Source organism: Podarcis raffonei, chromosome Z, assembly GCF_027172205.1.
Source record: "Podarcis raffonei isolate rPodRaf1 chromosome Z, rPodRaf1.pri, whole genome shotgun sequence".
In the NCBI taxonomy this organism is placed as follows: Eukaryota; Metazoa; Chordata; class Lepidosauria; order Squamata; family Lacertidae; genus Podarcis; species Podarcis raffonei.
The window spans coordinates 12593616-12615998 of record NC_070621.1 but is presented as its reverse complement, the minus strand read 5'-3'; the positions used below and the strand labels follow the sequence as shown (position 1 = coordinate 12615998).

The window sequence follows — 22383 nt, the reverse complement described above, 5'->3', positions numbered from 1 at the left end:
AAGCCGTTGCTTGGCTTATTTGCCCCTGAAAAGCAGACCCCCCAAGTGCTGTCTCCTCGCGTCCTCAGGTGGTCAATTTTCCTTGCCAGCTACCAGTATGCACTGATTCACCGTCCAGGGAAGGCGATGGGCCATGCGGATGCCCTCAGCAGGCTACCACTACCGGAAACAGGCCCCGACCCAGCACCTGCACAAGAGGTTATGAGCCTGGAGCTGCTTCCCGACCGCCCCATTCAGGCACAAGAAGTTGCACACCATTCCAAGAAAGATAGGGTCATCTCCCGGGTCCTGGACTGGGTGTGGAGGGGATGGCCCAGCAGCAGCCCCGGGCCAGAATTCGCCGGCTACACAACCCGCAAACATGAACTGTCGGCCCACAAGGGGTGCCTGTTATGGGGAAGCAGGGTCGTTGTTCCCCAGCCCCTCCGCAAAAGGGTCCTCACAGCCCTACACGAGACACACCCAGGGGTAGTAAGAATGAAGGCCCTTGCCAGGAGTTATGTGTGGTGGCCGGGGATCGACGGAGAGATAGAGGCCTGGGTCAAACACTGCCAGGCCTGCCAAGAATCCCGCCCAGATCCCCCAAGGGCCCCAGTCCAGTCCTGGGAGTCCGCCCGGGCACCATGGTCACGCCTGCATGTGGACTTCGCTGGCCCCTTTCAGGGGAAAACATTCTTCATAGTGGTGGACTCCTACACCAAATGGCTGGAAGTCGCACTGGTACCGTCCACTTCTACGTCCGCAGCCATCCGGGTACTACGCAGGCTGTTTGCAACCCACGGGCTCCCTGACACTCTCGTCTCAGACAACGGGACTGCATTTACGTCAGGAGAATTCCAAACCTTCACAGCGCAGAACGCCATCCGCCACATCCGTTCGGCGCCATTCCATCCTGCCACCAATGGCCAAGCAGAACGCATGGTGCGGACCACCAAGGACACCCTTCGCCGCATGACGCAAGGGGATTGGGAGTACCGCCTTGCCACATTCCTTCTAGCACAGCACAGCACCCCCAGCTCAACGACTGGCCGGAGCCCCGCTGAACTACTAATGGGTCGGCGCCTTGCAATCAGATTGGACCGCCTTCACCCCGATAGAGCTCAGGATGAGGTAGTGGTGGGGGAAGGCAGGAACCCCCGGACCTTCGAGGCCCAGGACCCAGTGTACGCAAAGAATTTTGGGGCAGGCCCAGCATGGGTACCCGCCACAGTCACCAGGGTCACTGGCCCCGTGTCGTACGAGGTGCTAACAGATGGGGGGCAATGCTGGCGCCGCCACTGCGACCAGATACGGCGACGATTCCCGGGAGAAAACCAGGAGGAGGAAAGGTCAGAGGAGTCCCAAGGGAACAGAGGGGCAGTGAGGCCCATAGAGCACGAGGGGCCAGCAGGAGAGGCAGAATCAGTAAATACAGAGAGGACCTGCGAGGCCGAAAGGACACCGGAACCAGAACCACGACTGAGCGAGCCGGTTGCGCCAGACCAAATAGCCCCATCACAGCCAGCATCCTTGGAACACGAGCCAGAACCTGAACCCCGGACCAGGGAACACCCCAGGCCGCAACGCACACGTAGGCCACCGGCGTACCTCGAGGACTATGAATGCGACCTCCCGGGCAGGACTGGAACTTAGAGGGGAGGGGTGTTATGTACTGAGCTGAATAGGATCCAAACTGCAGCAGTCTGATTGGTCCTAGAACAATAGGATCCAAAAGGCAGCAGTCTGATTGGTCCTAGAACAATAGGATTCAGAATGCAGCAGTCTGATTGGTCCTAGAACAATGCAGCAGTATGATTGGTTGGCAGGAACTACCCAATCATGCTCCAGATAGAAGTGAATCCACAACCTGATTGGCTTACAGTAGAATTCCGGAATTAGCCAATCATGTGCAGCCCATTGTGTAAATAATGTATATAAAGCAGATACTTTGAGGGGACATTCATTCATTCCTCCTCACCACTACGAGCTGAATAAAGAGCATGAAATCACTTCGCGACTCTGAGTATATTTCACAGTTGCATTTAGGCTGCCTCTGCCTTACCCATGATTCGAGCAGTGTTTTGTGGGGGTTGTGGCAATACCAGTAAGGGGTGCTCTAGGAAGAACTAAAGAGAGATGCTTGCAGACACAGAAAATGCCAACGGAGGTGGAGTCTGGGGAGGGATGCTGAGGCTGCCATCCTAGGCGCTGTGAGTTAAATCCTATTGAAATCAGCAGGGCTTCTTAGTTTAAAGAAAAATTGTGGGAGATTAGTCTGTAAAATATCAGCTGCGCTTGTGGATACCGTAATGAAACTATCGCCGAAACATTTGGAGCGGGAGCTGGTTCTGAATCTATAGTAGCCAGGAGTTCCGAGGGGGCGGGCTCTTGTAGTGTAAGTATCAATGGGGAGGGGCTTTGGAGCAGCTGCCTAGAGGAGGAAGGGGGAGTCTGGGGAAGGGGGCGTGGCTCCGGCTGGCTCCCACGTCCCCTCTAGTCTCTCTCTGCTTCTCTCCTCCTTCACAGGGTGACACGTCTGCAGGGTGAGTGAGTGGCATTGGCAGACTGTCAATCCCTCACCAAAGCGGCCATCAAACAACATAAAACACACACAGTCACTGAGCTGCTGGGCTCATAAATTCCAGCTGGCGGATATTTTTGCACATTGCTTTGCAGAGAGTGTGTAATTAATTTTTTTCTTCTCCCCCTTTTTTTAAAAAAAACCCAACATCCGCTCTTTTCTTTTGCACAAGTTGAAACTTTTTTGCTGCTATTTTATCTATCCGTTGCACAGACAAGACAGACATTGGGATCGTTTGTTATGTATGTGTGTGTGTTTTTTTCCGAGACGGGGAAAGGACAATCAGTTTTCCCTCCCACCGGCTGCATTTTCTTGTCTACTTTTTCTTGTCTTTTTTTTTAATGTTGCAATTAGGCGCTGGGGGTGTCTGCTTGGTTTATTGTGATTTTTAAAATCCCCTACCGTGTGTCACACTCGTAACTTTAAGGATTTGAAAGTAAGTTTTATCCCGTTCCCCTCTTTTTTCTTTTTTTCCCCCTTGCTGCATTTTTACAAAATTTTCGTCCTCTCTGTTTCCAAGAAAAGGGTTTTCAAAGGAGGAAAAAAGCAAAAACAAAGACAAGTAAGAGAAAAGACATAGACGAGCAACTAACTTTTTTTTCTTTCCCCCCTTCCCCCTTAAAGGAAATAATAAAGCCTTTGGGTGAAGATTTGTACCAAAGGAAAGAAAACTTCAGACACCTTATCAAGGCCGTTTATCCGAACCACAAATATTGTGATGAAAGAAGATTGTAACTAAAGAAGAGAGTGATTTACTGCTCTGGAAAGCAGAAGAGAGAGTGGAATAAACAACGGAGATCCGGTCAAATATCAAACACTGATCCCCCCTTCTCTCAGGAGCAGGAACTGAAATTCATTACAAGAACAAGAGATTTACTTGCATTTTCTCTCTCCCCCCCCCCAATCTTCCAAGCACAAAACCACCTTATCGTGAAGCGCTTCTTTCCCCCCCTCCCTCCTCCTTCGCCTCCTCCTTCTCCGGCGTGCCGTTTCTTCTTCTGCTGCCTCCGTTGCCGCCTCTCCAAGTGCATTGATTGGGCTGCGGTAGGAGGCATGGATGAGCAGTCCAGGATGTTGCAGACTCTCGCCGGCGTGAACCTGGCTGGCCACTCGGTACAGGGGGGCATGGCTCTGCCTCCTCCCCACGGACACGAAGGGGCCGACGGCGATGGCCGCAAGCAAGACATAGGAGACATCCTCCACCAGATTATGACCATCACGGACCAGAGCTTGGATGAGGCGCAAGCAAAGTTGGTCTCATTAAAACAAAAAATCCCAATGTTGTGTATATATGTGTGTGTGTATGTGTGCATGTGCGCGCGTGCGTGTGTATGTATGTCTGGTGCGCTCGTGTGTGTGTTTATATGCGTGGCGCTTTTTGTTGTTGTTTCGCTCCTTGCTGTCTCCTGCTGGGACCAAATATTCTTGCAATTAAGACAACCCTTTTAATACTAGAGGAGAAATGCGCGCGGGGGGGGGGCACAGACCAGGGGCAACAGCCGGAGTTGGTCTGAATAAGGGAGAGAGAAAAGAAGCACAATATACATGTGCAAAGATTCCTTCCTCCCACCCCCACCCCAAAATCTGTCTTATTGCACTAATGCTTGGAGCTGGGCTGTTGCTGATAACCTTTCCTTTATTAGGATGATGCCCTCATTTAAGGGGTGGGGGTTGAATCGGCCTGCCATCCCATGCTGCTCTCATCTTGGAGGGTTTGCGTTTTCTTTCAAAGAAGTGTGAACTTTGTAGTGCTCTGCACAACCCCCAAATTGGTGTTTCTCTGGAGTTAGATTGATTTAAAATTTAAAAGAGTGAGGAAATATTACAGGGTGCAAGTGACTGGGAGAAACAGTTCCTCCCCTCCTTAAAATTTCCTTAAAAGAAATTATTATTTTTAATATAAATTGCAGTAAATACAAAACAAAGCATATAGTTGAACTCTGGAAATCCCCTCTCTTCATAAATCAGTGATGATGATATAGCAAATTGGAAAGCTTTGACAAGCTGTGATTTATGCATGAGAAGAAATGGAAGGAAATTTTCACATCAGGTTTCTGGGGTTTTGTTTTTTTAAAAACAACAACGATAATTTTAAAATGAAACAAAACAAAAACTTCTTCGGTATCTCTTCCTGGCTGTAAGTGGCAGGCAGGGCGGCTGGGGTTGACTGGGTTTTCTTCTTGTCACTTAGTCTTCACTTCCTGATGAAGGAGAAGGCAGTTGACCCTCTTGCCACCCACCCCCAACTCAGTTTGCACCTATGGTGATTAAGTTCAAACATCCTTACCTTTCTCCTTAACGTAGGTACTCTGTCCACATTGGGATCACTCCTGTTGCCCTCTTGAGCCTAGCTTCAGCCTTCCCCATCAAAAGCTATACCCTTATTCCCTGTCAACTTTAGTTGTTCCTTTGCGTAGATCAGAATGCAAAGAGTAACACGTAAAGACTTCAGCTAAAAATTATTTTCCCCTCCTTTGCATTAAGATGCCAGGCTTGTGCTAATACCTTTTAAAAAATCTTTTATTTTGCAGAAAGCATGCACTGAACTGCCACAGAATGAAGCCTGCTTTGTTCAGTGTCCTCTGTGAAATCAAAGAGAAAACAGGTAGGAGACCACAAGTTACACAGCTTTTGAAATGAACCCATTTCCCTCTCTCCCCCCAATAGGTAAACATTGCAATATACTTCTCTCAGCGAGCTCTAGGAGAGCTGCTTTAGGAACCGCAGCCATCTTTGATCATCACCTCCTTGTCTGTTTCTGATCTTTGGGTTGGGAGGTAGAGGCGAATGTAATCAATCAGGAATGCTTTTTAAAAAAACAATTCATAATCCTGCTGCAGAATGAAATGTAAATGAAAATGGTAGTGTATCACCTATTCAGGGTAAATTCCCCCTCTCGCTGCAGTCAGGGAAAGTAAAAGCAAGGATCCAGCTTTCTTTCCCCTCCTCCTCTGCCTTGTTTTGAGTATCTGCTTCTTAAAGAAGCAATGCAAGAGGCTGGAGAAGCCAATTACAGCCAGTGGCCCCTCTGTGTGAGAGACCGAAAGAGCCAGCAACTTTCTTGAGCCACTCTTGTATTTTTGATTTTGTCAGTACCAGTTTATATGTAACTGAAAGGAGTCAGTCAATAGCTCTGAGCTCCCACATTTTGTAGGAAAATTATGGGTGTTCAGATGTGCGTTGGGAAGACATTCTTGACGTGTGTTCTATGCACATCTTTACACAGAGGGGGGAAATACATATATGTACATATATTTTCTGTGGATATTTTTGGCAAGAGACTTTGCCTCTGAAAATGGGGGCAACACGTCAAAGAGAAAGTACCTAATCAGAGAAAGCATCTTGTAGAACTAAGGCTAACAGGACAGTCAAGCTGTGTGCTTTCACACTGAATGAAGTGTGAGAGGCTGAAAACCACCTTCTCAACAATTGGGTCCACAAGAGATAAATATCTTAATGTTCATAATTCAGCTCACAAAGCTAAAATTCTACTTTCAGACATTTGATCTGAGTTGTCACTAACTGCGATTAGCATCTGTGTGGCACTTGACTTCAGCGTATTGTTGTTTGTATAGATCTTCCAAAACTCCCTCCCCCGAACTGCATGGCACGCTGAAAGGCCTGGTAGATACTGCAAGTGTAAGCATGTCTAAGGAAGGCATACTGCTTGTGTGCATGATAGAATAGAAATGCTGGAATATATAAAAGCCAGTGAGTTTTTAAAAACAACAAGAAGCAGGCCTTTTAAAAGAGGTTCTGTACCTCTGTGTGTGTACAGGAAATCCAGCAATGTCTGTCTTTTTGCATAGCAGTTACTTTAAAAATGCTACAACAATCCTGCTGTCAAGCAGTTGGACTTCTTATTCTTTAATATAAGATGATGATAAAAATGCCTTGTTGTTACAGTAGAACTTTGTGCACATACTCTGTACCTAATGGGGGTGGGGGAGTCAAGGAGATGAGAAATCATTAATAGTAAACAACCCCTGACTGTATTGGAGCTAAAAAGAACAAAATGCTGAAAGTGTCCCGTGACCTCTTGGGCAGCACGAGGTCTCCAGCAGCCAAAGTGCTTAAAGTCTCTGTGTCCTTAATATTTTAGCTACCACCGAAAACTAAACTCTTCTCTTTTGGCAGAAGGCAAAAACTATGTATTGACAACAGCCGATTTCAGTTATGTAGGTTTGGGTCCCTGTGATATTTTATTCACAGACAGCTTAAACCTTGTCTATTTGAAAGAAAAGTTTAGTTGACCAGTGTCAAAGGCGAGTTCAGAAGAAAGAAAGTCCTTTTCCGGGCTAAAGCACTGCTGGCGTAGGTTCTATGCTAGAAGAAAAGAGGCTGATAAGTTATCTGGAATATTGGGTGAATTTGGTCACCAGCTAAAATGCTGTTCTGTCATCCACAAGTTATATTTTTCTATGAAATAATGGAGGCACAACTTTATTGATTACACAAATAATGAGGTATATGGTAGAACAGTACTTATAATCTAAAGCACAGTCTGGCATGCAGGAAGCACATATTTTAATTATTATTTTTTGTTCCTTCTTTCTGCCTTCATATAAACTCTTGTAAATAATAATTGTTGATACAAAGTACCTCTTTTGTGTTCAACAAATCAAGCAATATTTGTTGTTATGCATCATTTTGTGTCTGTTTAAACTGTGATGGTTTTGGCATATACACTTTGACATAACTTTGTTAGCATATTTGGATACTTTTCTCTGAGTGTTTGCGGTTGTTTTATTATTATTTTTTTATTTTGTTTAATTGTTGCATGTCATATGTTCTAAAAGATATGTTAAAAAATTAAAAACAAAAACAACAACAAAGGGATGGCTTCTCCATCTGCCCAGAAGTGCAGTCCTTACCAACTCAAGAAGCTTAGGAGTGGTGGAATTGATATGTTGAGTGATTGATGAAGGAAAAATGCATCTCCCCTCCCCACCCCCATGAGTTTTTATAAGGCAACTCTCATTCAGGATTGCCCATCTGAGATGAAATGGCTGAGTACACATTAGCAAGGGAAGCATGAAAGCAAATTCTTGCATATCTTGTATTGTCTTATTCTGGAAGGGGGGGGGGGAGGCGATTTCCAAATCTTCCTCCAGTGTTCTGATCCACTCTTAGGACTCCCTTCATTCCTAATATTTTACGCTGTTCTTTTTTTATATACTTGTATGTTTCCGTATAAATTTTAAACTTTCAGAATAAAGACGTGTGTGTGTGTGTGTGTTGTTGTTGTTGTTGTTGTTGTTGTTGTTGTTGTTGTTGTACCAGTGGGATTCCTGCCCCATTTCCCTGCCACCCCTCTGCTATTCTGCTATGTGATTTGATCCCAGTAATTCCAGGCAGTTTCTTTGTTTCTTTTGCTTTACAAAAATGTAGCATAGTAAAAGAGAAGCATTTGTTTTCCTCCATTTCTCATAGAAAAAAAAATATTGTCATTACTCTTTGATAGGGAAAATGGAGAAGTAAGATTGAAAGTGGGAAAAGGGAGGCACATAATAATCTTGGCCTAAAACAGTAATATTAGACTTATTTGTTCTGGTAGATCTAGGGTGCTGCTATCTGAAACTGAAAAGCAATGCTTTTATCTTTGAAGATAATTAGAATTATTTGCAGTCAGTGATAAATTTGACCACAAGATCCTTAAACATACTGTACTTAAAAAACACACACCACACAACTTACAAGTACTGCCTTGTAGGGCTAAATATGTATCTCTTCTTGGGTTCTGAGGTACTTCACAATCATTAAAATTGTCTGTAGTAATTGTTTATTTCCATTTGTATAAACAACCATGTTGAAAATAATTCATTTCTGTTTCTAGGATCTGATTGGATAGGTGTGCTTATCTTTCCTTTTTAAAAATACAGGGGTATTCTTTTAAGGGCAGGGAATATAAGAAATAGCTGTAAATGATATTCTCTCTCCCGCACTGATATCTAGATATCTAGAGGCAGGTCAAGGTAATAGGCATTTCAAAACGGCATCTGTTTTGATTTTTAACACAATGGGAGAAAATGAACCATAAAACATTGGGAGTCCTCTACTATCGTGTTACGGCTTTCCTATTAATCTGTACCTTTTATTTCTGTCATGCAAAATCCAAAGTTATTTGCTAAGGTTGCTTGTTTTGTTTTGTTTGCTACCCCTTCTTGTTTAAGGGGTTCCTAGTCTGATCACCCCAGCCTCCAGCTCAAAGGCGATGTATCTGAATTAACTTAATATGAGAGTACATTAATTCTGACGGTTTCTAAAGCAAGTTGGGAATTGCAATCATTTCCCGGCAGACTGTTCATGACTGAGATCTAAACCAGTATCTGAGCTTTGTTGTTTAGTCGTTTAGTCGTGTCCGACTCTTCGTGACCCCATGGACCAGAGCATGCCAGGCACTCCTGTCTTCCACTGAGTATCTGAGCTATATGTTCTAAATTTCTGCATGTGAATGTGTGTGCGCTTGTATGAGTGAAAGAAAGAATTGTGTCTGTCTTTCTTTAAGAGTCAAATATGACTGCTGCCAACCAAACCCTAATTTAATGCCACTACAACCCTAAATCGCATTCATTCACTAGTAACTCCTAATGGCATACATGAAACCTTGCCAGATTTGTGGCCATTGTGAGATTTATAAACGGGGACTGACTTAGGGAGATAATAAAACTTAATGAACTTCTTGGGTACAGGAGGTCTCTGCAGGTCTGTTTCCATGGCTCAACAATTTATTTAAAAGTTTTTAAAGTAGCAATTTTTTATTCTCCAGTCCTTAGTGTCTCAAGTCCTCATATCAAAAACTTGTTTTGTTTCCCCTCTTAATAGAAATGCCTTAGTCACACATGTGAACTGAAATTAACAATAGAGTTAACTTCTTGTTTCCAACATATGCCAAAACCATTGGTGTTATTGTTGCAGTTGTAACTAGCCATGTAATGCCACTCCGCAGAGAACATTTCCCATTATCTCTCTGTAGCCACATGGGTGTTCAAGGGCCAGCTCATGAATATGTCTTACTTTCATCTCTTGTAGTTATGCAGACTAGTCAGTATAATGCAGCAAGACCTTAATGATTTCCTTCTGCTGTAAGATATTGAAAATAAGTAACAAGTCTCCATCTTAAAAGAGCAAAATAACTATTTCCATTGAACTTTTCAGTAATCACAAGCTGGCACAGACACTGTAGAGGTAAAAAAACCCCAGTGACTAATATTTAAACTGTTTAAAAGTTTGACTGGGTTGCTGTTCTTGAAAATAAATATGAGGTTGTGATATGTTCAGCTGGTTTAAAGTTATTTTGTTTTAACCTTAATTGCTTCAGAATGAGGATTGTAATCTTCCCCATTCCCCCCCCCCCACTCTGTACTATACTGTTAGGAATTAAATTAAAATGCAGGGCTCACTGTCAGTGGTATTCTTTACTATTACAAACCGAATGAAGTAAAAAAAGAAAAATCTTTCACGTAACACACAAAAACATTGAAGTCCCATTGCTATTTCTGTAGTGGTTCTCTAACAAGTTTGAATATGTGTTCGTCTCTACTTTAACCTTCCTTATTAGTGTTTTTCTCTTTTAAAAAAACAAAAACATACAAAATATTTTGTAAGCCCACCATCTCAGTGCTTTCAATATTTGATTGTAACAAACCTGTTACTGCACTGCACCTTTGCCAGAGGACCTTGATGTATTGAAGTACCGAATAAGCCGCAATTTGATTAGAAGTGATCTCTCGCTTCTTCTTTTTCTTGCCATTTTCTTCTCCAGGAACCTATAAGATATAATCAGAACTGCTTAACTCAGTCTCTGTGCTGTTTTTTTAAAAAGAGGACACTTAATTTGTTGCTTTGACACCAACATATCCTTGCATATTTTAAAATATTTTAAATGGATTATGAGCTGTCATCCAATATACTCCTGTAATGTTCCTTCTAACTTAGATCTCTTTTGCATCAAATCAAAAAATGAATTAATGTTACAACTAGGTATAGGTTAGTGTGAGACTGTCTAGGCCAAGCCTTGCTGTACAGATTTTAATAGATTTGTCAACTCAATTCCTACAGCTCTTGATGAGAATTCCTACAGCTCAATGAGAAATGCCCATTTATGTGCCCTGTGAATATTATGTGATCCTTATTTAATTCAGACAGCAAGCTACTCAAAAGGCATATATATGAATCAGTATCGCAAACATCTGAAATGCTTCATTTTATAGAGTACAAAACAGCGAGCGTGAGATATTTATCTAGTTGTTTTTTGTTTGTTTTTAACTTCTCTGTAGCATTTCAAGCCTCAGAGAACAGGGCTAGCTGAATGTTTAAGATGCATGGGAATGACTAATAAGGTTGTATACCAGCAACTTAACATAAATCTAGAGCAGGGTAGTTTTTGTCTTCCTTCCCCTGTGTATCACCGATTGAATGAGATGTAGATGTTTCTATGAATTGACATCAGGAGAAGAATGCTTTGGTGGATCTTCCTCCTTCTCCTAGCAGTCATGTTTAATGTCATTCACTTATCAAGATGATCAGCACAGTTCTGATAAAAACTTAGCTAACACACTCCCTTCTTTAACCACCAGTTTGACCTTTTGTCATGTTTGCATTTCTTTGCTAGACAATTCATATGTTCTGATTAGGACTGGAATAAATAATTTACAGAAATAACTAATGTGAGCAACTGAAATTTCTGTTTGGTTTTTGCACCTCCTGCTTTCCCTCCCTCCCCTGTTTAAGAAATGTATGTATGGGGTAGTTCATCAACCAAACTGATAAATTACACTTTTCAACTGGACATTACAGCTATTCCAGTGTTATCTATACAACATAGTCAAACAAGGGACTTGCATATGGAGGCAAATGAAGTGTGAGGCTGCACCAGCCTGTGCATTTTCTCTCTCTCAGAAGGTGCTACTTGCATTTGTCTTGAGCCGGGAGTTGGAGAAGGAAATTGGTGTGCTAATTTGGCATTCTGTCATCAAACCTTGATCCTTATTGCTTGTCTTTTAGAAAATAGACATGTAGCAAACCTTTCAGTTGGAGTTTCTTCTTGTTTCATATGTATATTGTATATCTAGCTCCTATGATCGTTTAAAAAATACGCATATTTTGCAAGATAAACGATAGAGCTCTTCAGCTATATGTAATGATCGTCATCAGTTACTGCTGGTTCCAAGAGCTCAGTCGTCTTTGGTTGAAAGTGAGGCAATTATTCCTGAGAATCTGATTGAATCCAGTATTTCTTACAAGGTGTATCACTAACTAGGTTTGATCAAGATCAGAAATGTTGCCAAGTAGAAACTAAAGTCTGTCCTTGCTCTAAAGCTATACCTGAGTTGCATTTAGCACTTATATGCTGTCGCTTGCTGAAGGGGAAATCCATTTTCAGCTGTAGTCAGATAACTCTGGCGGAAAGGATGAAAAGAGTTTGTTCAAGCAGCAGATATTTGGGGTGGGAGTTCTTATTTCCACTTCTTGGCATCTTGCCATGCTTTATATTATTCTTTAACCTGTATATCTGATCTTACTGTCAGGCAGGTAGTTTTGGGGCTTATTTGTGTGTGAGTATCATACAAGGATGAAACTCTTTCCCCCTTATTTTTAAAAACCTTGATAAGTTATGTTTTTTGGCATACATCATGAAGCAAACCTATCCATCTCAAGATCTCTTCCCATGCAATCTAAATTAAGATTCTATGCGGGCCCTTACAGATGCTGGTAACTTTTGGCAATTATCATTTTGTTTGGTGAGCAGTAGTAAAACAGTGTGCGGTAAAAGTGTTTAGAGGGAGAAAGGATAAATAAATGGGACAGTTTTGCAATGCAAAGTGGTTTGGGGTGTTTTTTGAGGATTTCTTGGCTCTTGCTTAACTGCTATTGTGAAGCCTGGAGCAGATTTTTTCCCATTGCTAATGCCCTAGAAGTATTAATTCACTTTGATATGCTAATTAGAGGGCATTATGCAAGAAATGAGATTAAGTGGCAGCATGAAGCCATTTGCCTGTCAGTAAATTGAGAGCTTTAGCATCAGGAGGAGCTTTGTGTGTGTGTGTGTCTGTGTGTTTTCCCTGAGTTTCTCTTGGTTTTGCATATAAATAAAATTGATTGAAAGGTCTAGAGAAGCTTCTAGAACATTGGTGGTTCTTCTCTTCTCTTCTCCTCCCCCACCTTTCCTTTTATGATTATTTAAACTTTGTGTTAGAGACTTTCTCTGCATATTAATTGATCTAATGGGAGACGGTGAACGTGAAAAATTCCTTTGTGTTTCACTGGCAGTACGTTAAGAGAAAGGGAAGTGCAATCTTGTGTTGGGTGGCATTTCTGTCTACCTCTCTTCCCTCCCCTCCCCTCCACTGACCTGTACATTTATGATGTGGTGCTGTAAGACCCTTCTGTGCAGCAGCCTTGAAACGGATAACAGCAGACTTTGGTTTTGGCCTTTGAGATAGCATGATGAAGGTTTGATTTCAAGAGTAACACCAAACAAATAAGTTGCAAAGTAGCAGCAAAGGCCTGATGTCCCCCCCCCCCCCACTCACTCCCGGAGTTCCCCATGAATTGGTAAACAGTTCACACACATACATAGTTCAGAAAGAAAATGTGTTGTGTGTGGATTTTATTTGCTATTAAGGAATATGGGAGTAGTTTTAAAGGTTGACCTTAAAATCGGTAAGAGCAAGTAATTCAGAGTTAAAACGTATGTTCTAACCTTAATTTGATTAATTGCACTTGCTTGTTGGAGCTCATATAGTGTATTATATCTGTGTAATAAGCCTCTCATGGCAATAGGATAACTGGTGGTAATGTGGTTTTTGATCTAACTCAGATCATCCTGACTCCATTACCCATTTCTGATGCTTAGCTTCTGTGGTATTCAGAATATTGATGCACAAAGAAGCATTGAAGAAAAAATATAAGAGTGTGAATGAGCATGTGCACACAGAAAAAAACTGTCTTACTGTTTTTCTGAGTCTGCTTAGTGTGTGAAAGCTTGTACTTTTTTTTTTTTTACACCTTAATATCCACAGCTAGCGAAGGTCAAATTCCTCTCTAGTTCCCTCTGTGCTCTGCCTGACAGTTCCTTGTGAAGTAAGCTAGGCTGAGGGCTGAATAACATTTCACACTCTTAAGTACTTTGATATGGATATCCCAGTGCAAAATACATATGGTGATGCATTGACTGTAAGTGATGAAAAGGCATTTTCTGAATAGCTGGACTCCTCTTTTCCAGGCACAGACAGGGGCCCCAGTCCTTCCCTGCTCTTTATTTCTATATATACTGTGGGGAACTCTTGTCATTTCGGTATATGCCCATTCATAAACAAAATTCTGCTGTGTGTGTGTGTGTAGTTGAATATCCCTTCTATAGTACAAAACTATAACTGAATGGCCATAGAGAGATTTTGCATCTCAAAATGCCTAGGATTTATTTCCTCAGGTTAAACTGCAACTAGCCATTTAACTGTAAAAGGCTAAAAAGCCCACCAGAATGTGAGAATCAAAGGCAACTACAGGCAATGACCAATTTTTGACCCTGGCATGCATTGGTGGAGTCAGCATAAGACTGCTCTGCCCCATTATGGCCCTTCCCTTCCCCATTATGCTTCCTTTTCCAACCACTATCGGGACACTGCAAAGTGTGTGTGCACGGTTGTGCGTCAAGTGGATGCGTGTAAAGCAGTTGTTGCCTGTAGAACAATTCTGGTATGACTTCCACAGGACTATCATAATAAACATGGGGGTATGGTGCCCTTACTGAAACAAAACTTGATGGGTAGAAATAGGATGAAAAGGCTTAGTTAAATCAATGTTAGTTCTTTTTGGTCAGAACCTTTTCTCTTCATTTTAAAAATCATTTTGGATTTGGAAAAAAATTGACTGACTAATGCCCAAAGAAAATTTCCTTGTAAGAATTAACTTTGGATTAGTAACTAACTGTTCATTTCTGAGCCTTAGCTCCCATAACAAAAGTGCTCTTGAGGAATGTTTTTACTTGCTGCCTCCACTATATTAATGTTGCTCAGGGGTCACTGCAATAAAGGGGAAACTTCATGAATAAAATAAAGGAACTGAATCCATTTCTGATTTGAGGTACAGCACTGTCAATTAGTAATATTGCAACTAGGATGGCTAACTGGAGCTTGAAGTTGTGGGGTGGCTAGAAGCAGAGAAGTGGTGGGAGGCACCAGTTGGGGAACCCCCAGGGGAAGAAGGCTCAGAGACAGGGGAGTGGTGGTGGGTCAATGATGCAGTGGTCAGAGGGAGAAGTCACTGACACTGGTGTGTTTATTGCTGACCCACTCCTTGCAAGTTTGAGGTCACTGGCTCAAAGGCTCCTGATCCAATGAGTTCTGACTCAAGACAAATGATGATGCTGGGTCCGAAGTTGGTTTTACCTCTGCCTCTGGTGCCCCTTCCTATCTGAGTCTGAGCTTGAATTCAGGCCGCTGCTTCAGATGGGGGATCCTGATGCAAGTGAGGTGGAAATTTACTCTGCATGGCTCTTTTTCTCCTGTGGCTCTCTGCCTCCTGGAACTTTCACCCCAAGGAAGTTTGTCTAGTGCTATCTCTGTGCAGAGATGTGAAAGCTAGGGGGCATCTGAAAAATTGGGAGGTCATTTTTATTTACCTCCTAATTTTTTAGAATATTTGGGAAAACCCCTGAAACACTTGTGTGGGCGGGAGGGGGGATGTTTCTACCTGTCAATTTTCACATCCCTGGGCCCCACCCCGGACTTTCACATCTGTGTCTCTGTTATCTCTTTGGTGCCAGGCAAATTCTTCATCCAGCCCTTCTAGGATGTTTTCCAAAGATTTGTTTGGTTTTTAAATGCTCATCTCTTGTGACTTTATTCTGTTGTATATAGCTTTATAGTGTGTAACGTTCAATGTTGTATATTCAGATTAAAAGTGATATGTATATTGAAAGTTAATCTTATTGATAATTTTAATGCGTATTTTGTTTCATGTAAACATCTTAGAGACTTTTACAGTTTAGTATACAAATTCTGTTAAATGCTTAAAATGTTAATTTGGAAATAAGTCCCATTGTGTTCAAAAAAGCTTACTTTCAGGTAAGTCTGCAAATAATTGACGGTGGAAATTTCCATGGATTCAGGTGGAAGTGGAGTTAGTCTGTGTACAAATCATAGGTTGCTCGCTTGGTTGTCCTATCTTTATGCTAGTTATAATGCCATTTGCACATATAATGTGACATTTTATTATGTGCTTTTCATAGTTTTAGACCTACTGTAGACCATGACATATAGCAGTTTCCCTCAACTTAGTGCCCTCCATGAAAGCTTTGCTTGGTGTTTGAATTTGAGGTCAGATTTATCAGATCTTTATAGTGGAGGCTGGTTCATCAGGAGCAGCCCCAGTCTGCCTCTACCAGCCTGCTTTTTATTTACAACCAGTGGGGATGTTTCTCTGCTTTGGCATTCCCTCCAACATTCCTCAGATGAAAATAGGGACATTCTATTCTACATTCTCTTCCATCTGCAGTTCCATCTGTGTGCCAAAGGGAGAGAGGGTTTTTTCTTCCCATTCAACTAGAGGCAGCAAAAGGGAGCTGGAGTGCTCAAGTGATAGGAGGCTGTGGAGATGAAGCATCTCTCCTTGACAGTGCTGCAGCTCATACCGGAGCATGAAAATATTCCACACGTTTTATTTTGTTTCAATAAACCCAGGACTTGTGCATTGGATGTGTATTGGGCTAAATAACAGGCTGGAGATATATATACACACCCCTTCCCTCCCTCCCTCTCTCCATATATTGTTCTCTTACCTTTGCCTCCTCTCTCTCTCTCTCTCTCTCTCTACTCTTATGGTACAAGCCTGGATGCTTGTCTCCTCAGGAAGTGTAAGGGAATTTGCTCATAGGAAAGTGGGAGATGTGTGCCTTCCATTGCAATGTACGTTGAATGCATGGTGTGTACGGTAGATTGTAAGTTCCTGCAGGCAGGGACCTGATTATTCCAATGCCGCTTTGTGTGCACACGAACGTGCAACAACAAAATAATCACAGTAATAAAAATATGCTAATACAAGGGAGGTATTTCCCTTACACTGGTACTGGACAGCTGGATACCTCCATGTATATATTTAAGGCTGTAGTTCTGTACAGTATACATTTACCTGGGAGTAAGTCTCAATGAATTTAAGTGTTTGCTTATGAGTAGACATACGTAAGGCTTGCAATGCATTTTGACCTGAACAACACACAGTTTTGCGGTCTCCTTCTACAGATTGCAGCAGCCCAGCAACCTGATTCAGCACATACTTACACAGGAGCCAGTCACATTATGTTTAGGAGTGCTTATCCTCACGTGTATGCAGAAGATTGCATCCTGGTACCCCACTTTCTGTATAAGGTTATTCAGAAGTAAGTCCCACTTGATTCCAGGTCATTGTTTGTGTGCAGTAGGACATTGTGCATATTTACTCTGAATAAGATTTCATTGAGCTTGGTGGGAGTAATTACTTCCCCTTCCCTAAGAAACCTAGCTTTACTCTTGTCTGCCATCTTATACACAGCTACTCAGAAGTTAGCTTTGACTCATTCAATGGAATTTACTCTCAGGTAAAGGCATGGAGAGATGGAGTGAAGTGAACAAAGGCTGGTTGCCTCCCTGTTGAAAGGATCCAAGGAGGCAGCAAGATATACAAGCATAACTGGGCAACCACCCTTCCTTCCCTGGCTAAGAGGGCTGAGTTCTTCCAGCCAGTGCCTGGGAATGAAACCAAAAAGCAAACCCTTAGGGAAGGAGGCATGAGAGATCTGACAGGGTCCTAGAGTCCACCTTCCTTTCCCCCAAAGCCTAGTACAGTAAGCACCATCTGGGAAGGAGCCCTCATGCCTCCTTCCTAGTATTGCTGCTGCTGGCCCAGAAGCTGCTTCCCCTGGCTGGGGGAATTTGGGACTCTCTGTGACCGAGTGAGAGGCTGTGATTGCTTAAGGGTTTTCGTGAGTGTACTGGCATTTTCGTGGCCCTTGGAGGATATGCAATGGATCCAGGGGCATACTTAGGGGTTGGCAAAACTGGTCCCCAACAGGGGGCACAGCCCTGGGTGGGGGCCACAAAAATCACCTCAGATTGCTCCGACTGAGGAAAGAGAGTTAATTGTGTGGGAGGCATGATAGCCAGATTGCCTGGATGACATTTGCTTCAGAATAAATTAAGATCACAGGTGGGTGGGGTGATGGGACGGATGGTGTCACCACCACTGCTTTCTTCGTACCCACCACCTACAGGGACTTTTAACTTCTGCCAAATTTTGTGTGTGTTTGTGGCCCTCAAAGTTTTGGACCTGAGTGTACCTGTCTGCCTGCCTGCCTGCCTCCCTCCCTCCTCTTGCTGCTGGGCTGGGCTGTTGCATTGCTGCTAATGTGTGCCTGACTGGGTGAGGCGAGGGGACCCTGGATGAGGTGGTGGTGGTTCCACTGGCACCTTGGTCCTTGTGCAGGACTTGCTAGTGGCTATTGCGGTAAAGCAATATTTTTTTTCTGGAGGGGGTGCCAATGCAGCTCCTTGCCAAGGGTACAAGGGATGCCTAGGTATGCCTCTGTAACGAACCACCTGCTTATTGATTTTCCTTCCTTCTGCCCTTCTACTCCCAGTGGGCATGAGCTACAACTGGATCCGAAATACAAAGGGACTGAATTTAAATATATTTAAATACAGTGGTACCTCGGGTTAAGTACTTAATTCGTTCTGGAGGTCCATTCTTAACCTGAAACTGTTCTTAACCTGAAGCACCACTTTAGCTAAAGGGGACTCCCGCTGCCGCCGCACAGCCAGAGCATGATTTCTGTTCTCATCCCGAAGCAAAGTTCTTAACCCGAGGTAATATTTCTGGGTTAGCGGAGTCTGTAACCTGAAGCGTCTGTAACCTGAAGCTTATGTAACCCGAGGTACCACTGTATAGTAATGTTACTATATTTATACCGCATTTTCAGTCGCTCTCAAATGAGCTTGTACTGTATAGTGAAGATGTACACACCGATACTATTGGAACAAGGATACATAGGGGCATGTCTGAAAATCTTCTGGTTCCTAAGCACTGATGATACAGTTCAAGTTCCAGGCTGCAAGGACAAGTGGAACTATAAAGACACCTGCCAACAGAAGCAGCCCCTCCATTTGAATTTATAACCACATAAGAGAAGATTACTTGCGTGTTGTTTTTGAGGTTATTCTTTGAAGAATATTTTAGACACTGAATTTCTGGTTTCATTGATTACAATGGAATATTTATTTTATTTGCTTTTACGACTTACATCCTGCCCTTTGTCGTAGGACTCCAGAATAATACAATGCACAAAAACAATAATTAAAACACAATAACTATTAAATTAGATAAAATACCAGCAGCATTTTTTACATTAAAAAAAAAAATTATTGGGGGCAACTCAACAACATTTGCTTAATTTTCTAGTAGTTTGTTGTGACAGAACTGGCCTATTGGTAGTGGTCTTACTAATATTGAAATTGTGTCCCATATGCATTGATGCTTAATTTACTTTGCACCTGACTTTATGGGAGCAGATTTTTCTTCCTACCTGGCTTCCAAAATTTTGCAAATAAAATTTCACCCTGCTAATAACAGTGTGTATCAGCCTCCCCCTCCCAGGAACAGAGTAGCGTTTTCCTGCATGGTGACCTAAGCTTTGGCCTTCCCTGATGTTTACACCTGGCTCCAATTTCCCCACTGTGCACCCCCTCCCCAAATTTGCAAGGGGTTGGACTACATGACATGATCACATGCCAGAAAAGTTTCAGGGTGTCCCCCCCCCCAGGCAGCTGCCATGTTTATCCAAATAAATATTTGCTTATGTGTCACTTTTCTTTTTTAAAAAAACATGAAATATTTTTCTTTTGAGGGTGGCAGCAGTAGTGGAAATGACTTTACAAAGAGCCAGTCAATCTATATTCTGCATAGCCAATGCTGAAAAAAGAAAAAGGTGATCCTGACTCCATTCTGAAGCTTATACTGTAGATCTGTCCAAAGGGGGGCAAGTGCAGTTCCACAATGGGTTTATAAATCAATATATATTGTAGTCTTACTATTTTGTGTTTAAACCCCTTTATTTACATTTTAATCACTTTTTATGACGGTTCTGCCCCAGTGAGATTTGATAGGCAGGTACTGTAATGAGCCCTTTTCAAGTAGTGGTTCAACAAAGGTTGGATACCTTTCCCATGGAGATCTGTTGGGTCCCTTCTCTTTGTGTTGGATGGAAGGTTTTGTTTTGCATAAGCAAGACTTTAGTTTTGTGAGGTTTTTTGCCATTATACTGCAATTGGCTTTTAACCAGCTGTTATGGATTTGCTTTTATCCATTTCCAGTGCCTTTGGTTTTATTTTTGTGTATTGTTTACGTTTCTGGTGTGTTAATTTTTTTTAGATGTTTTGACCTGGGGACAGGAAAAGCATGATAAATTCATAAATTTAATCTAACAGTGATGCAAGATAAACCTAGATTATCCGTTGGTGCTGGTGCAAGCAGAAATCTGATGGTTTGTTTAAGGCCAACCAGTCTGTTTTGTGGGTGAAGTGAGAATGGAACTGAGGACTTCTGACTTACACTTCTATACAATGGTACCTCGGGTTACAAACACCTTGGGTTACAAACACTTCAGGTTACAGACTCTGCTAACCTGGAAGTATTACCTCAGGTTAAGAACTTTACCTCAGGATGAGAACAGAAATCGCGTGGCAGCAGCGGGAGGCCCTCTTATCTAAAGTGGTACCTCAGGTTAAGAACAGTTTCAGGTTAAGAACTGACCTCCGGAACGAATTAAGTTCATAACCAGAGGTACCACTGTACTATATTACTTCAGCTCTCAACAAGCCATCCAAGATTGTGTGTCAATTCAACTTGACTTCAAGGATATATTTATTATCATTTTTGAACAAATTATACAAACATGAAAAGTTGTGGAAATGATTGTGTGCTAGATAAAGTGATTCATTATAGGAGCAGTCGGGTTTATGGCACTTTATACCAGGGTTTTTCTCAAAAATTATAGCACAGTCTTCCTGTCACTATAAAAACTAGTGATAGTCTATAATATCACGCAGTAGTGGTATTTTTAGGATTTCATTTGTTATTCAAATGGAGTGGGAGCTCTCAGTTTCTCTCCATCATATTTCTTTCCTTTGTTGACTTCAGGTATTTAAAAGACAGAGAGACAAGCACCGTGTACTAAAAGTGAACTAGAAATATTATGAGGATATTATTCCCAACCCATCTTCTTGTCAGGGGTCAGCAAGAGCAAATTATTGTTAGCAGCCTTATACTGTTTTAAAAACAGCTATAGGGTCAATTACTCCAGGACTGCTTAAACACTGTGGACTTGTGGACCTTTGAACTTAGAGCATGCAAGGCAGTAAAACTGTACCTGGACTGCTGTATTTCAGATTGTGGAAAGGGGAAATCACACAGCAGAATGCTTTCCTTGTTCATTTACCTGCACAAACAAAATGATGCAATGAGTAGTTCAGTTGAAATTCTTCTGCCTCCCACCATTTATTGACATCTACATTTTTATTGTAGGAATTTCTGAATTATGGATAATTTATTTCTGTTTCCCAGCAGAATGAAGTGGTATAGCCCAAGTACTACCTTATCCAGCTGGTTTGCATGAACTAGGCCTTATGCAGATATCCAGGTGTGGGCAAGCATCCCATTAGAAATATCATGAGCTAGATATATTTAATTTTTGCTCAGGGAGTTTCATGTATTGAGTTAAACTTGATTATATCTTGAAATGAACACTTGTATGTTGCTGCAGACATATGGTAAGGTAATACCTGAGGCACCCTGTTAACTGCATAACAAAGACCCTGCGGCACCTTCAAGACTGACTAGTCTTTTGTCAGTTGAAATTCCATAGGACCAATAGCCTGCTTTACCAAAAGGGACTTGAGAAGGTGGTAGATACCGGTACATGTTTATGGGGCAGAGATGAACAAGGAGAGAACTAAGGGTAGCAAATGCAAATAATGTGGCCTCATGGCAATGGTGCAATTCACGGATGCTGGTCATGTTGCAGAGATCAGTATCCTAAATGTGAAAGCTGTAACTTGGACCAAGGGAGTGACAGGAGGCAGTAAACAGTGAAATCAAAGGAAAGTCTCTTGATTTCTGTAACTTAAAAACCAACCAACCCTGCTAGCTATTTTGTTGCTTTTGATTCTCCCTCCCCCTTTGAAGGCTAGTGTGGTAGAAAGGTAGTCTAGAAATAGGTATCGTCTCTTAAACCTCCCTCTGCTTCCACAGGGCCTAGTGTCATACCAGCACTAGTAGGTAAAATTCCTTCCTGGGACAGATACAAGGCTTCTGACTGCATATTGCTGTATTTTTATGCAGTACTGATTTTTCAGTCTGGGCTTGTGGAACTAGTTTCTGTAATGCTTGTGCTGAGAAGCTAAACTAGTCTTGTGTTGGGGCCAAATTCACCCTTGGTTAGCAGAAAGAAGTGAATTTGCTATGAATTAGTTCGTACTGGTTTGCCACTTGTTAGGCCCTTGACGTGTTATCAATAAGTACCTTGGGAACTTATTGACTTGTTGGTTCTTGACCTTTTGGCTGTGGCTAAGTATAGGAATTGAATGCCTGAAAATTAAATGATAGGCTATATATGCATAAATTCTTGGGTGTCAGTGTATTACATGGACTAATTTCAGTTTACCTGAATTTACGGCATTTAGTGTTCAATAAAGGAAATATTTCTTTCAGTATACAGAGAGTAATAATATTGTGGTTGCTAGCACTAAGCAAATCAATTTCCTTTTACAGGCTGATTATCATAACAGCTGCTG

General features: G+C 42.2%; 1 protein-coding gene across 7 annotated transcripts in view; it reads left to right on the top strand.

Annotated features, from left to right (window-relative positions):
* The window catches only part of PBX3 (PBX homeobox 3), a 229769-nt gene that overhangs the window by 3653 nt on the left and 203733 nt on the right, over positions 1 to 22383 (top strand). For 3 of the 7 annotated variants that reach the window (XM_053374382.1, XM_053374374.1, XM_053374380.1), the window contains exons 1-3: positions 2530 to 2996; positions 3185 to 3810; positions 5092 to 5165. In XM_053374382.1, the coding sequence (XP_053230357.1) occupies positions 3614 to 3810; positions 5092 to 5165 (271 nt within the window). In that variant the 5' untranslated portion in view covers positions 2530 to 2996; positions 3185 to 3613. The other 4 variants (XM_053374377.1, XM_053374379.1, XM_053374378.1 and 1 more) reach the window with 4 other exon arrangements.